The sequence below is a fragment of the Miniopterus natalensis genome, chromosome 8 (genome assembly GCF_054644295.1).
Source record: "Miniopterus natalensis isolate mMinNat1 chromosome 8, mMinNat1.hap1, whole genome shotgun sequence".
Lineage (NCBI taxonomy): Eukaryota > Metazoa > Chordata > Mammalia > Chiroptera > Miniopteridae > Miniopterus > Miniopterus natalensis.
In genome coordinates, this window is record NC_142088.1 from 22,398,829 (window position 1) to 22,413,899 (window position 15,071).

Sequence of the window (15,071 nt, forward strand, 5' to 3'; positions counted from 1 at the left end):
ACTGGGGAGGAAAAAAAACTATAAGAAACATTATTGGTATAATTAGAGAAATTTGAATATGGACTATGTATTAGAAAATAATATTACATGTTAATTTTTTTTTATTGTGATCATTGCATTGTGATTATCTGGGAGAATGTCCTTGCTCTTAGGAGATATGTGCTGATCAGGAATAAAATGTACAAAGTCTACAACTTACTCTCAGATGGTTCAACAATAAAATATTCATGTGTGTTTGTGCATAAATAAAACCTGGCTTTATTTTTTATGATATTAGAGGTGAAACAATCCAGGGCTAAGTGAGTAAATGGGTATGTGCAACTTCTGAGGCAATGGGACCGTCTTACCAGTCTCACCAGCTCTAAGCACCCTTGTCTAGGGACTCTGTGTGAGAAAGGTTGCCATGAAAATCTTGCCTCCTTGGACTCTTTCTTTATGCATTTACTACTAGGTTGGGTCGTATACTGAACTAACTCGAAACAAGGTACCAGGGACTTCTTAGGCTAGCTTCTCCCTGGAAGGGTGGCAGAGGGTGGAAAGGTTCGAGATACTCGGTCCCTGGTGGACACAGCAGCTCAAAAGTGGAGGGCAGTGTGAGGTGAGTAATACCCAAGACACAATTCATCGACACTGCCATGGATCTCAGTGGCTCTGGCTGTGTACCTGATGGCATAGCCCCCAGGTGGAAAGCTCCTTTCTTACCTGTTTGCAGACAGTGACCCTTGCCCATATTTGATTTTTTTGTAAAGGAAACTTTATAGTCTTTAGGATGATTAACTCTCACTTAACAGAGTAAACAAGCCCCTGCCCCCATAATTAAAGGAGATTCTCAAAACCCAAATGTCTCAAGAACATCCTGACCTGAGTTCACGGTTTTGTTTATTCTAAAAGGCCGTGAGTGTAACAGGTAAGAAGAGCACAGGTTCTGGCACCAGAAGCTGCAATCCCAGCCGGGCCACTTAGAGTTCTGTGACCTCGAACAAAGGACTTATCTCTCAGGGCTCCAGTTTTCTAATCTGTGGAGTGAGGGTAGGGTTGTTGTAAGGAGAAAATGAGATACTATGTGTTAAAAATTAAGGATGGTGCCTAGTACAGAGGAAGAAATCCTTAAATATTAATGCCTGCCTTCTACTACTGATTGCCACTGGTTACGGATCACCTAACATGTGTGATACTGTCATCTTGCATTTGCTCTTTGGAAAGGTGGTTCCGTTTTCTGAAAATGGGGAGCTTTCTAAATATGGCCTGTTACTTTTAACCTATCCAATACATACAAATACACACCTGTGTGTGTAATTCCAAATGTCCATATGGTGTATTGAAAGACTGGAGTGAAAATTTTTATTATTGATGTTATGGACTTTTTAATGAGTAAATACATATTCCTAAACAGATTAGAAATGAAATTTCATGGGTTAAAAACACAAGACAAACTATAGAGCATGACGCAAATTTTTAGTTATTTGGTGCTATTTTACATCTGCAACCAGAAAATAGCAGGGGGATGATCTAAGGAGTAATCTATGAGCTAGACACTAAGATGGTTTTACTGCAGCATGTTGATTAAGGCACCTGCTGCCTGAACAAAAGCCATCTTCAAGTGGCCACCTCCCTTCCAGCTTCCTTTTCCATGGCTGAGGACCCTGTGCATCTTGCCTTGCTTCCCTTTGGAGTGAGATTCCTGTGGGATGCTGGAGAGTGAGAGTAGCTACCTTGAAGTGAGGGTGTGTCCCTGCCCGTATCCACTGGGACATGCACTGTTAACTCCCTCAGCCTTTCTAAGGACTCAGGCTTCACGGGAGGCCTCCATAAAGGACTGGCCTCTTCTATTTCTGGTCCCGACTCAGCATTTGTAGCACCTGGGAGACAAGTAGAAAGCCAAGTTGTGGTAAATGTCTGTGGTTTTTGCCAGCTGCCTCTTTTTGGAGGGACCCATCTCTTCCCTGCTTGCACCATGTGGTTTGGGTGGAACTGTGTCCATTTCCTGACTCCATGGATGGGCATGGGGCTGAAGCCGAGTTAAGGAGAGCACTTTATAGCCTTAGCCATAGTGATTGGACCCAGGGTGGGCACGTAACTCAATCAGAGGCAATTCTAGCACTTTTGCAAGAGCTTTTAGAGGCATAGCCTTTTGACTGGGGTTAACAGGTAGGAGGCTGGCATGGCATTGCAGGAGGCCATCTTTACCACCACATGGGACAGCCTGCTTGAGATGAAAGGCTAACAGAGCAGAGAGAGATGAATAGTGCCCAGATGACAATTTCTGAGGCCTGGATCCAACTGAGCCTGGACTCTGATCATCCTGGCACTACCCAATTCCATGAGCTAATACATTTCTTTTTTGCTTAAGATAGTTTAAGTTACGTTTCTGAAACTTTTTGCTGAAGGAGTTCTCACTGACATACAAAAGCAGTAAGAACTCAGTGGATTCACTTTCTCTGCACTTTATTCCTATTTTTCACTTGGCCATGTGTTGGCAAGCTCAGTGTATCTAATAGTTTTAAGAGTCTGGTTCATGATGGCCTAGTGGTCTGCTTGCCAGGATTATCATGGTAAGTAATCAGGATTTAACCCAATCCCACTAATAGTCTATTTTTATGTATATTAAGCATGTCTTTTTATTCTGATGTTTTGACATCTGGGATCTTACTCCTGTGGCTGTCCCTCCCAAGGCAAGCCAATTCCTTGAGATAATAAAGGACCAGGGAGCATGCCTTTTATATGCAAACCAAACAATCCAGATCCCCTAACCCAAAATTACCTTCCTTCTGGAGCTCTTATACCCAGGCCACTATCTACCTGCCCTAACCACACCAGGGCCAGATACCAGACAATGAAGGATGGCCCCTATGCCCAGAACCCACCAAAACTATTCAAACGAGCCAATCCCAAACCTACTTTGCCTGCTTACCCTGCCTCACCCATTCCTTCCTGCAAAAACCACGATAAAGTCTCTTACTCAATCCTACTTCCCCAGCCTTTCTGCCTCCTAACTGACCCTGATGCTTCCCCATGTGGCCCTGCATGGCATGGCATACCCTCTCCTTTCAGGGACTGTGAGGAAACTACCCTTTCAATGGCAGTTGTCTCCTGATCTGTTGGCCTCACCACACCTGAATAATAACAGAACCTACATCTAAAATACTGTGTGTGGGTTTTCTTTTTAAGGAGATAATTTTTTGAAGTATAAACTCTATAGTGAAATGCACAGATCTTAAGTGTACTATTTGATGAGTGCTGAAAAATGTATATACCCACACAACCACCACGATTTAGAACATTTTCATCCCCTCAGAAAGTTCCCTTATGTATCCTTCCATTGACTGGTCTTTTAAGCTCAACAGTTAGGCATTCTTCATAGTGAGAACTCCAAACAGCCTTAGAACAAAACTTTCTGAGAAATCAGTGGCAGTTTCTGCTGAGAAAGCTCAGAACTAGGGCCCCGTCAAAACTGAAGTCGGCTGTTTAGGGAGTCACATTTGGTTTCAGGCTGCCCAGACAAGACTGTGTCTTAGGCGAGGGTGCCGCAGAATGACTTGGGAAGGTCAGAAAGAATTTCTCCTTGGGGCGCAGGGTTAGTAGTCGCTCAGAAGTCTGCTCCATATAGGGTTCCCAAGTTACCAGTTGGAATCGATCTCTCGCTTACTCATATTCTTTTAGCTTACAAGCGAAGAATCTGTGCTCTGGCAAGGATCTTAGAGATCATCTAATGTTTACATAATGACCTAATTCAAAATCAGGAAAATAGTTCTTCAGACAAACCTTTATCTTTCATTTATAAAATGAAGATCCATATATGCAAATATATCCTTTTTACCTTGGCTGCCAGGAAACTCAACTAAATTCAGTGCTTACTTAATGTAAAAAATTCATCCCAGATGTCTGGTAACATCGATTTCTCTACTTCTTTTAACTAGTTTCTTTTTTTAAACTTTCAATTTTAGTTGATATTGTATTTATTTTTTGTAAGCTGCCTGAAAATTCTTGTACCTTTATAACACCTGTGGTGCATCGGACTTATTTATCTGTGTGCATCTTCCTTTCTCTTCCACAGTTTAGCAAATTGCACTGCTTAATGATGGGCTCAGTAAATATTTAAAAAATTGAGTTGACTATGATCAGAAGGGACTTATTACTAGATTCTACCTTTTCCCCCTCTTTTTAAAAAAGGTTCTCTGAAGGGGATGACCCAGGTAGGGTTAGCCATGATTTAGGAGAGGGTTGCATTAGCAGGACCCACACCCCAGCCCTTCCTGGTCTCCCTGAGTTCCCTCAGGAGCACCCATCCACAGAGGACCTACCTCTTCTGTGTACTTTCTCTTTTGAGTGGTGTTGGGTGTGGAAATGAATCTCCACTGGGAAGATGAGGAGCTCCTCTGGGGGCTCACTGGCTTTAAATGGACTCCCCAGGGGGTTCAGGACTCTGGGTGGTTCTTCAGAAATAGGAGGTAATTTCAACGCCTTTGAATCCTGAAGAAAATTTAAAAACAAAACAAAACCAAGATGGCAGGTATTCAAACCCTGCTGCCTGCAGAGGACAAATGGCATTGTATCTTATTGTTTCTCTAGCACCAAGAGATGCTGGGTGAGGCTTCAGTACCCATAGCTGAGAAGTAAAGCTAACCAACCTGGGACCCGGGTATCTGACCAGAGTGGGAACTCGGCTCTGCCCTTGTTAACCCAGCCTCTGGTTCTTCTGAGAAGTATACACGTGATCAATTTAACAGCCTTTGAGAGGTAATACAGTCTTTCTTTCTCTTGCAGCTAGGGAAACTGAACCAGAGTGAAATGATATAGCTGCTATTTCTACGTATGGAGAGGGAGAAATCTCAGCATAATGTTGTTATGGGAGAAAATCAAGGTACAGAGCATTGACTATGCAACTGTTTAGGTAAGAAAGAGCAGAAAAGAGGAATACATATTGTGTCTGCTTAACTTATGCAACCTCTGTAAACCTCAATTTCTTCCTCTGTAAAATGGGAGTAATCATACCACCTACCTCAAAAGATTGCCATGAGGGTTAAATGAGCTAATGATATGTAGTTACAATAGTGTTCGTAACTAGGTTTATTTCTATGATATTTCTTTGAGAGAAGACTCTTCTCTCTTTAGGGTTTAATACCCAATCTCACCACTAGCAGAATACCTATGTATCTCCACACTTCTGTAATATAAGCATAGCTGAAAAGAATCACCATGTGTCAGAATCAGCCAGAACTTTAGCCCAGTTTTTGTGTCCAAAATGTGGTGTGTGTGTGTATACAGAGAAAGAGACAGAGACACCAGGAGTGGTACTTAGAGCCTCCTGTTTCCAATTATTCAGAAGTTGCTGAAAATTTCTCCTTTTAGTTTGCAGCTTTTAACATATGAACTTGGCTCTATGAAGTATATATGTGTGCTGGGTTTTAGGGAGTTCAATTTCACAGGAGGAAAAATAAAAATGTTTCTCACTTTTTTAATGCTCAAAAAGAGAAAAATAATCAGAAACACACATAGGCTTCCTACGTGTTTAGAGTTGAATGATGAAGGAAATTCAACCACATATATGCAGAGTAATATTTATAATTTTGAGACAGTAAGAAAATGATTAACCAAATGCATGCACATAGGATCTTTCCGCCCCCCCAAATGGTTATTTTATCAGATTGTTTGAACATTAAATTTATCCTTGTTTGCAATCCAAAGTAGTTACCTGAAGTTTGTATGTGTGTATGTGTGTGTTTATTTTATTGTATATTTGTTTTCTAAACTCTTTGGCACAGTTTTCTGGGGGTGTTCAGACTGCCATGATACATGTCAGAAGAGAACTTTTCTTTTGTGCATGCACATAAGATCTTTATGTTCCTGGAGACCTTCACTGCCCAGGTGCCAGCTGCCCACCAACTGCCCTTTTCTGAATACTGACCTTGTGCATTCTGTGTGACAAGGTTTGCATTGAGAAATCTATGTGGAAACCCAAATGATTTGTGTGAGGTATGGCTGACAAGCCAAGCATTAATTTCTTTATTCTAATTAAAATTTTACAGAGTTTTAATATAGTGGAAAATATTGCTTTCCTCTCTAAACCCTATACCTGGGTTGAGGGAAGGTACTCCTGTCCTCTGAGCCTGGTTCAGTTCTGGGCTGACCCCAGGGTGTGAGATTGGGGGCTTTCCTTAGGCCTGCAGGGCCTCTTGCAGGTCACGCCTGCTGTTTACTCCTGGTCCAGAGGATCCTGGGAAGACACATGCCCTTCTGGGGTGGTTGGAAAGGTTAAGATCAGCAGACACAGAAAATCTGAGAAAACCCTGAACACACTGAAAACAGCCTCCCTCATTGGCACCAAAACCACCTGGAGTGCCCATGGCTCCTCCAGGGTCACTTCAGATGACACGGCTCCCCACGATTAACTAACAACGCTGTAATTCCCAGTCGGACACAAGATACTTTCACCAAAGCACATCATGTTCTTTCTTCCTTGCATTAGCCCTGTGAGGTTGGTGTTATTATCCATCACACAGACGAGGTCACTGAAGCTTAAAGGGATGAGTGACTTGCTTATGTTCACACAGCTGCTTTGGGGTAGAGCATTCTGGAGCCGCCGCTGGTTCCCACTCAGTACAGGTGCCTTCAAACTACCAAAGACCCACATGGAATTGCAAGGCAGGGTCAGGCCAGAGACAGCTAAAGACATCACTAAGGAAGAAAGCGTACTTGACTCCTGAAGGGGTTGATAAATCTGCAAAATGTACCCTACATTTTCAAAGGTGACAGACTCTCAATTAAGCAAAACCATTGCTGGATCTGAGATCTCCAGCATTTTCAGTTTGAAGTGGATCAGTTGCTTACAAACTCAAATTTTGTTCTTACTTGTTTACAGATAACCTCCAACCCCTTAACAGAACAAAGGATTCTGTTGCCACTAGAGCATGCAGTAACATCATATGCTTTAAGGTAGAACTGGGGGCAGCTGAAATTCCTCAGACTTCACTATTTTCAATATTTAGTAAATTACTGCAGCTTTATTCCAGCTCCGCATGGCGAGCTCAGACGTAAGGGCAGTTCTCTCTCTGAGACGTCCTTTTGAGTCACTGTGTTTCTAAATTGAGATTAATCTTTTAAGTACACCCATACACACACACACACACACACACCTTTTTCTTCTTTACTTCCCCAGGTGGGTCAGTGGCAGATGCCACAGGAGGGAAGAGGCATCTTCCAGCAGGAGACTCCTGTAATGAGTGGCTGCTTCTGCCCTTGTGGAGTTTCATATTCCCTTGTTTGTCTGTAGAAACAGGGTAGGAATGAGAACTTATTAGTTGCAGGTATGGGGAGGGATGGTTGACTTTCAACTTTTATAATTTTGGGGTTAACGGGAAGAGAGGTAAAAAAAAAGAGCGCTGGCACACTGAGACAGCCATGGCTTCGGGTGGGGCAGGTTCGAGGAGCCCTAATCTCGTTATCTGGTTGGGTTCTTGCTGACTGAGTGAGGTGATGGGGAGACTGCTAACAATAATAATAATGATAGTTGATATATATTGAGTGTTAAATATGGGACAAGAATTGCTCAAAGTATTTGACATGCATTAACTCAATCCCTACAGTAGATTTATGGAGGTATTATCATTATTCCCATTCTATAGGTGAGGAAACTGAGCCTCAGCACAATTAAATAACATGCTCAAGATCACAGCTAGAAAAGGTGGGGGTGTAATTTGAACCCAGGTAGTCTGATTGCAGGATGTGTGCAGTTGAGTACTAGGCAAGGAAGAGCCTGTGAGTCTCATTCCCACCTCCAACTGAACTTTGGCTGTTCTTTTCTAAGGTGAGTGGCATAAGGAAGTGACACTCAGCCTGCCTCAGTGTTCTCAAACAAACTCTGCATGATTAGGTTTACCCAGATTAACAAGCAAGACTTTTGGCTTCTTACCGCTGAGATCTGCTTTCCTATTGGGGAAGGCGTCGCTGTAGAATGTAATGTGGGATTTGTCACTCAGGAGCCCAGGATGATTAATGTGGGCATGCCCAAAGGCCCTCCTAGAGGTTTGCTGTGTTTTTTCATTGTGGTTTTCCTTTGAAGCGTGCGTACGATGGTGGTTCTCTATTGATGTGTCCTAGGGAATGACAGGTACATATTTCTGTCAATAGGCTTTATAAAGGAGCAGAGCAGGACAGACTTTGTAGCTAGACTTGTGGTTCCAAGGATGAAGTCTCCCTTGTAGCTTGGGAAGAAAAACATGGCTATGATAGTAAGATCTCTAATTCTGTTTATTACAATAAAATATTTTATTATTGATGAGAGAAAGAATGACATTTAATCATGCCTGACATATAGAGCTTTCTTTTTTTTTTTTTACTTTTATGCAAAAGAATGTCTGTCTTTCTGAATCAATGAGTAATAGTGTTCATCAGAATTTCCTAATAACACGAAGACAAAGGTAAGTCTTTTTGATCAGATGTCAAATGAATGGGAGGTGGACTATTAGGTCACCCTTAGTTGGAGCTTCTGCTGTTCACCAATATGAGTCAGGTGGACTTTTGTGAGAGAATCGTATTTGGTGGCCAGGACCTCTTTGGAGCATTTCTTCTCAGATGGAATACACAATAGATAAGGGGGTAGGGGAGGTAATATAGGAGGTAATTTGCAGCACAGAGGAGTTGATGAAGCCCCCATGTATGCATTCAAGAAGCCCATGTTATCCTCTAGCTGTGAGTAGTGGCTAATGTGGTCATCCAGAATATACACTGAACCACGGCAGCATTTTCCTGTATAGCTCCAAAGACTCCAGGTAGGGGTTCACCGGATCCAAAGACCCACAGATGAAATGAATGGAAATAGTTACAGAGGCAAGAGCTCCCACTCATCATCTTCTAAACTCTTCCACTGGTTGATGTACTGTAAGAGACTGTTGATAACTAAGTTCCCACTGTTGTTGCATATCCCTGCCCACATGTCCCCACAGATAGCTCACTCTCAGAGGGTCGGGCATATGGCCCAAAAACTAGGGTCAGACCTCCAGAGAACACAAAGAAGCTCATCAATCATGTGAGGATGGGTGATAGCATGTTGGAAACCCATGTAAAAGCACAACTACCTCTGGGCTTCCAACTAAACCTCAGAGTCTTGGTTGAAGATGCATAGTCCCTTATAGGTAAAAAATTTGCCTGATGACTTCTATGAGTGAAAACCAGGGGAAAGCTTGGGGTGGGGTGGGGGCAGGATGTGCAGATAGGCTACAAGTGGGGGACTAACCCCACCTGCACCCACCACTCCCTCATCCTGATTCTGGGCTACAAGACCAGCTGTGCATGCCTACAGTGCAAAGAAAAAAATAAAAAATTTAAAAAACTGAAATGCTAGTATCATTGACTTTATCGACCATAAAATATATCTTCCTTCTCCTATTCCACTATGTGGTACTTTTCCCCCTTCCCTGTTCTCATTGGCATATGACCTTATAAGTCAAATTTATTCAAGATAGGAGCAAGTGCTGTCTATGTTGCTCTGAACCCCTGTCATCTTGTACACACACACACACACACACACACACACACACACACACACACACATACACACACAGGCTTTAGAGTTTAGAAAGCATTTTTACATTTTAACTCATTTAATTCTCATAGTAACCTTGTGAGATATGTGTGATGACAGCTCCATTTTCCGGAACAGGTAATTCAGGCTCAAAGTTAATTAAATTTCCTGGACAGACTCACCACAACTAGTAAGATATAGGACTCAAACCAAGACTTTTCCAATTCTAAGGCCAAGAGCTCTTTTTTCTAGAGACTACAGCTGCCTAGATGGGGGGAGACTCTAGGGAAGATTTGTGATTAAATAAATTTGGAAACCCATGAGTTGAAGTTAAACTGGCTACTTTACCTATGGAACTTCTCGAAAATGGCACCTATTCAAGTGCAATGTGACTCTCCATGAGGAGATGGTGTGCGGCATTTCTCAAATGTATTTGGCCATGAAGCCCTTTTCATTTTTCATGGAGTATCTGGCAATGCTAGGGTTCCACAGGTGAAACTTTGGGCAACATCAGTCAGTAGACTCAAAGTACTCTATTCTTCTCTGGAGGACCCCAAGAAATGGTGAAGGGACGGGGCATCCCCCTGAAGTCAAGAAGAACAATGACAGAGGGAAGCCCATTAGAAATGGTAGCTCTGCCTGGGTTTCATCTTCCTGCCAGGGCTGCTTCCTGAGTTGCTGCAAGTGAGTCCCCTGATTGCCATGGTTCTTGGCTGCAGAGCCCTGGTCCAGCGTCCACCAGCCCCAGCTCCCCATTCATCCAGCCCCTACTGACCTGCAAAGGTGAACAGTGGGTCAGTTTTGTAACTCTGGAGATGGACAAGGTCTTACAGCTGCCTCTCTTCTTGCTTTTCTGAGCACAAGTGTTGATCAAGCCCCTTGTTCCCCCTCCCTCCTTCTTTCTGTGTTTCTGCTGGTGCCTCCATGGATGTGGCAGCCAGGTTGGAGGAACAGAACTGCCCTTCCTAGAGGCTCGGGGTTGAGTCTTCCTTTATGGGATTCAGTTTCCTCATCTGTAAAATGGGGATACTGATTTCCTGCCCTCACCTCTTTGCAGAGTTGTACGAGCTCAATCAGATAATGAATGTGGCAGCCCTTTGTAAACCATGAGGGACGGGCGGGTAACAGTGGTGATTACGGCAGGGTGACCTGCAGTCCTGCTTTGTTGCCCCTGAGACACTGGGTCCAAAGCCCTTGATTTCCTGGCTGGCTGCTGGTTGTTTACTTGCAAAGGAACCTCTGCCAAGAGCACTGTGGTGGGATGGCTGCTTGGCTCTCTGAACTTACCCTGTCCGACCCTCGGGAAGAATCTGAGTCAACAGATGACTCCTGCATAGTTAACGAATCTTTCATCGATGGTTTAAAGGGTCCTGCAGCTATTTTCATCACTTACTCAAAGTAGATTTATTGCCGAAACAGTCTGGCAAACCGTCTTTGTATGGAGCTGCTTTAGCAACACCTCCATTCTCAGCGTGCAACTCGGCGGAACAATGTGGGGTTGTCTTTCAACCAAGGGCTCTGGAAGCCTTCGGGTCTCTGTGTATGTTGGAGCGCGGGACCTCTAGAGGCTCCCAGCCAGCCCCACCTTCCCTTTACCCTCCCCAGCCTTCGTCATTCCCTAAGTCATTCCCATCCTTGCTGTCCTTGGGTCCAGAGCCAAATGTTCACTCAGGGGGCTTCTCCCTCCCTCCAGCTCTCCTTCTTGTGCTCATTGGCTCCTAAGGCTCTTTGGGGGCCGAGGTGATGCGGAGAGTGTTGGTGGAACAGATGAGGACTCAGGCTCAGATTCAGAGGGGTCCGCTCAGGTTTTTGTGGCCCAGGGAAGCTTGAGGAGCCCTGGGGACCCCTCAATCTGAGGATGCCCAGGGCCACATTAGGCCTGTCCCTAAGAAGACCTCGACTCCTTACAGGGTGTGGCACTAAAGACCTTTTTGTGTGTTCTACAATGATCCTTTGGGGTTAAGCCAGACTTCGTCTATTCTTCCTGGTCCAAATCACCTGAAACAAATTTCTGAGGGTAGAGGGTATAGAACTCTGGCCATTGGCCCAACCCCATGGCAGACTGTTTAAGTTAGGGGAGGGGGCATTGTGGGTCAGGGGATATAGAGAGGCATTCTTCCCTTTGGCTGTATCCCAGGTGATTTTGATTATATGACTCAATCTATTCCAGGGAAATCAAGATTCTTCTCAGTAAACATCAGCTTGGCTCATTTGTTTATGCTTAATAGAAACAGGTTTGCAAGCGAAGTATTAGAAGTTTCAGTTGTTGAAAGGAGACTACAAAACTTGGTCTCTCTATATTTCAAATATGGATTCAGATTACCTGAATAATGTGAACTGTGGTAGCAATGTAGAGCTCTTAGATAGCTTTTTTTTTTTTTTTTTTTTAACCTCTGTCCTCTCCTGTGATTTCTCACAATAACTCAGAGAAGGTGGAGTGCAGATACCGTTACTAACATTCTGCAGATGAGCAAACTAAGGATTCAGGGAGCATAAAAGACTTAGCCAACATCACATTGTTGGAGGATCTGGGATTTGTAGCCAGGACTTTTGCTACTTTTCCAAAGAGAGTGAGTGTCTGGCAAAGAGAGGGGGGTTGAAGGGAGGTGAAGTTAAAACCAATAAAACCATCAGTTAGGGTTCAAGTTACAGACTTAGATCTGTTCTTATTTCTTAACAAACTGACTTTTGGTCCTGTGATCATGCGCAGTTGGGTATTGCAATTAATTAGCAATTATGCTTTAAAAAATAACAAGCGAGGGAGGTCTATAACTAACATTTCTTGAGCACTTACTATGTGGCAGATACTACTTTATCCCCTTTAACTCCCACATCTAATCCTGGGAGGTAAAGGTAGGCATGGTCATCTCCAGTTTGTAAATGAGGAAAACTGAGGCCCAGAGAGGTAACAGGGCTTGGAAGCAGGTGCTAATGGCACATATTTAATCGCTTATTCTATATTGCTCTAGGTTTTGCCGGATTGCTACAGCTCCTTGGTATATGGCATCAATTAGGGAAGTCACTTGATCTCTTAGGTGTACAATGGTGATCCACCCCCAAAATGGAAATATTGCAGTCCATTGGCCAGTGTTTTTCTATCCGAGGGCATCAAAGTCTAAGAATATTAACTGAAGACAGTAGGGTACTTGAAGAAAGAGGGCTTAAGGCAATGGCAAGGTGGGGTGCCATCTGGGGAAGGGCAGAGGGTTCCAACACAGGAGCATTATCTGGGTGAGTTCATCAATCCCAAGACATGGATGGCTCAGAAACTTGACCTCTTCAGTGCCCCCGAATCAGCTGGTCGCAGGGATGTCAACCCATACTAACAACGTGCACAGATACTGGCGTATAGACTAGGGTATTAGTTTACAAAGAGAAATACAATTGCCTGACCAGCATCTTTCCTGTAGATGAATTACATGGGGATCAGGTTATGACTGAATTCCCTGGTGCTGTAGTCAAGACTCAAGGGAGGTGTACAGCAGGAATATTTAATGGCACCAGGCTCTGAGAACCTACCATTTTTCTCCACTCATTTAATAGACTAGATTCTCTACTTATCCTGACCAGGTCCTTTTCCAAGGACAGGGCTTGGTTAGGCAATACCATTGTTTCTGGAAATTTTCTTTTTAATTTCAGAAAAGTTAACTTTATATTAGGCTTTTGTTCTTTCCTTTTCTTTTCTCGAAAACTCTGGTACTAGCCAAAGCCCTATTCTTTGTCCATTAGTGCTACCCAGTTATCTTTCCCCATCTACCTTAGAGAAGGCAACTTCTGGCTCTTTTAGTGCTTCAGGTTCTCAAGAATAATGTTGGCAAGTAGAATCCCCATAGTACTGAATAGCTTACAGACAGTTCACAATAATTTTCAGTGCAGTAATGAGGTGAGTCTTATTATGTTCATTACAGAGATGAGCAAACACAAGCTCAAAGAGGTTAAGTGACTTGCTCAAGATACATATCTAGTAAGAGAGATAACAGCCATTGCAACAGAGATTTCTGGCTCCAAAGCCTATGCTTTTTCTTATGATATTGCACAAAACCATTGGGTTAAAGAGTTTTAGAGTGGAACAGACTTAAGAAATCGTCTAAAATCTGGAATCTAGACCTACACTGTCCAATACAGTAGCCATTAGCTACATGTGGCTATTTAGATGTAAATTAGTTAAAAGTAAATAAAATTTAAAAACTCAGTTTCACAGTTGCACTACCTACTTTTCAAGTGCTCAGTAGCCACATGCAGCCAATGGCTACTATTTTGGACAACACATATAGAACATTCTATCATTGCAGAAAGTGCTGCCTGACAATGCTGGTCTAGATTAACACCCCCATTTTAAAGATGAGGACAATGAAACCCAGAATTTCTAGACCTTAATTTTGGGAAACTCCACTTTAAGGTGTTAAAATCCAGATATTTGAGATCTGGATATAAAATCAACATGTACCTGGTTCAAAAAATTTTGCTTATTGAATCCAAAGTGGAGGGAAGACAGGCAGGAGATGGCATTTTGGGGGTACCCCTGAAAAATCCTGTTGTGGTCTCAGATTCTTTGGTACTTTAAGGTGACTTTCTTGGAGCAGCACAGAATGCTTGATGTATCCCGAAGTGCAGGTCTGGAGTTATGGGTAGAAATAATGGTCAACCGTTTAGAGGTCTTATGGATAAGAACACTAGTCTTAGCTTTGGACATTGCCCATTAAGGAAGACAATTAGGAGATGTGAGGGATTAAAAAAATCAGACAGAACACAGAGAGTCCTCTATTCAGTGTGTTGGGAGCTTCTGGTCCTGTGCCACATGTATGATTCTTTCACTTCTAAGAACTGGGTCTCCCTGGTGGAAGAAACATGGTTGTTTCTTTGGGGCTGGGTAAAAGGCTCCTCCTGCCTCAGGAGGAAAATCCAAAGGTTTCTCCTAGGTGTATCCTGCTTGCTTCTGGAGGCCCCATGATTCTCAATCCAGTCATTCTACAAGTATTTATTGAGGGCTTACCAATGGCCTCACCCCTTTGCTAGGCAGTGGGGTAGATACAGAAGAGCCATGGCTCATTTTTAAAGACACTAATTGTTGAAGGGACTAAACTCTCTGGTGCTCAACTGTGTGGCCTCAACTGTCAGTGTGATGTGAGGTCAGAAAATGAGGAGCTCAATATTGGCTGAAGTTGTCAGAGATGCCTTTTTAGAAGATGTGGGCCTGAAGGGTGGGGAGTATTTATCGTAGGGGTGACAAGACCAGCACCACACAGGAAGTGAAGGTTGGGGGTGGCACAGGCTATTTGGGCAGTGATCTCATACCACAGTACTGCCATTCCTTCCAGCTTGTGGGTTTCCCCCTCCAGAGGGCCTTTGGTGAGGAATTATGGCAAAGGGCCTAAGATGGATTTTTTCTTAAACTGCACATTGTAGCCATATGACTTCCATAGAGGGGGGTGTGAGATATGTTTTTGATGTGAAGAGGGTCTCTAATCCTTGAAGATGTTGGACCCAGGCTATGGAGCAGTGCCCTGCTCTGCTCTCTGCTCCACCCAATGATAAACACATCTTTGGCTAA

The 15,071-nt window shown here is 43.4% G+C and overlaps 1 protein-coding gene across 1 annotated transcript in view; it reads right to left on the reverse strand.

The window, feature by feature from the left end:
- KIAA2012 (KIAA2012 ortholog) overlaps positions 1-15,071 on the reverse strand; it is a 93,230-nt gene that overhangs the window by 63,951 nt on the left and 14,208 nt on the right. Inside the window, exons 3-6 of the mRNA XM_087819664.1 lie at positions 7,910-8,093; positions 7,134-7,264; positions 4,302-4,470; positions 1,713-1,859 (exon numbers count right to left, since the gene is read on the reverse strand). Coding sequence (XP_087675790.1) covers positions 1,713-1,859; positions 4,302-4,470; positions 7,134-7,264; positions 7,910-8,093 — 631 coding nt within the window. The remainder of the gene's footprint in view (positions 1-1,712; positions 1,860-4,301; positions 4,471-7,133; positions 7,265-7,909; positions 8,094-15,071) is intronic.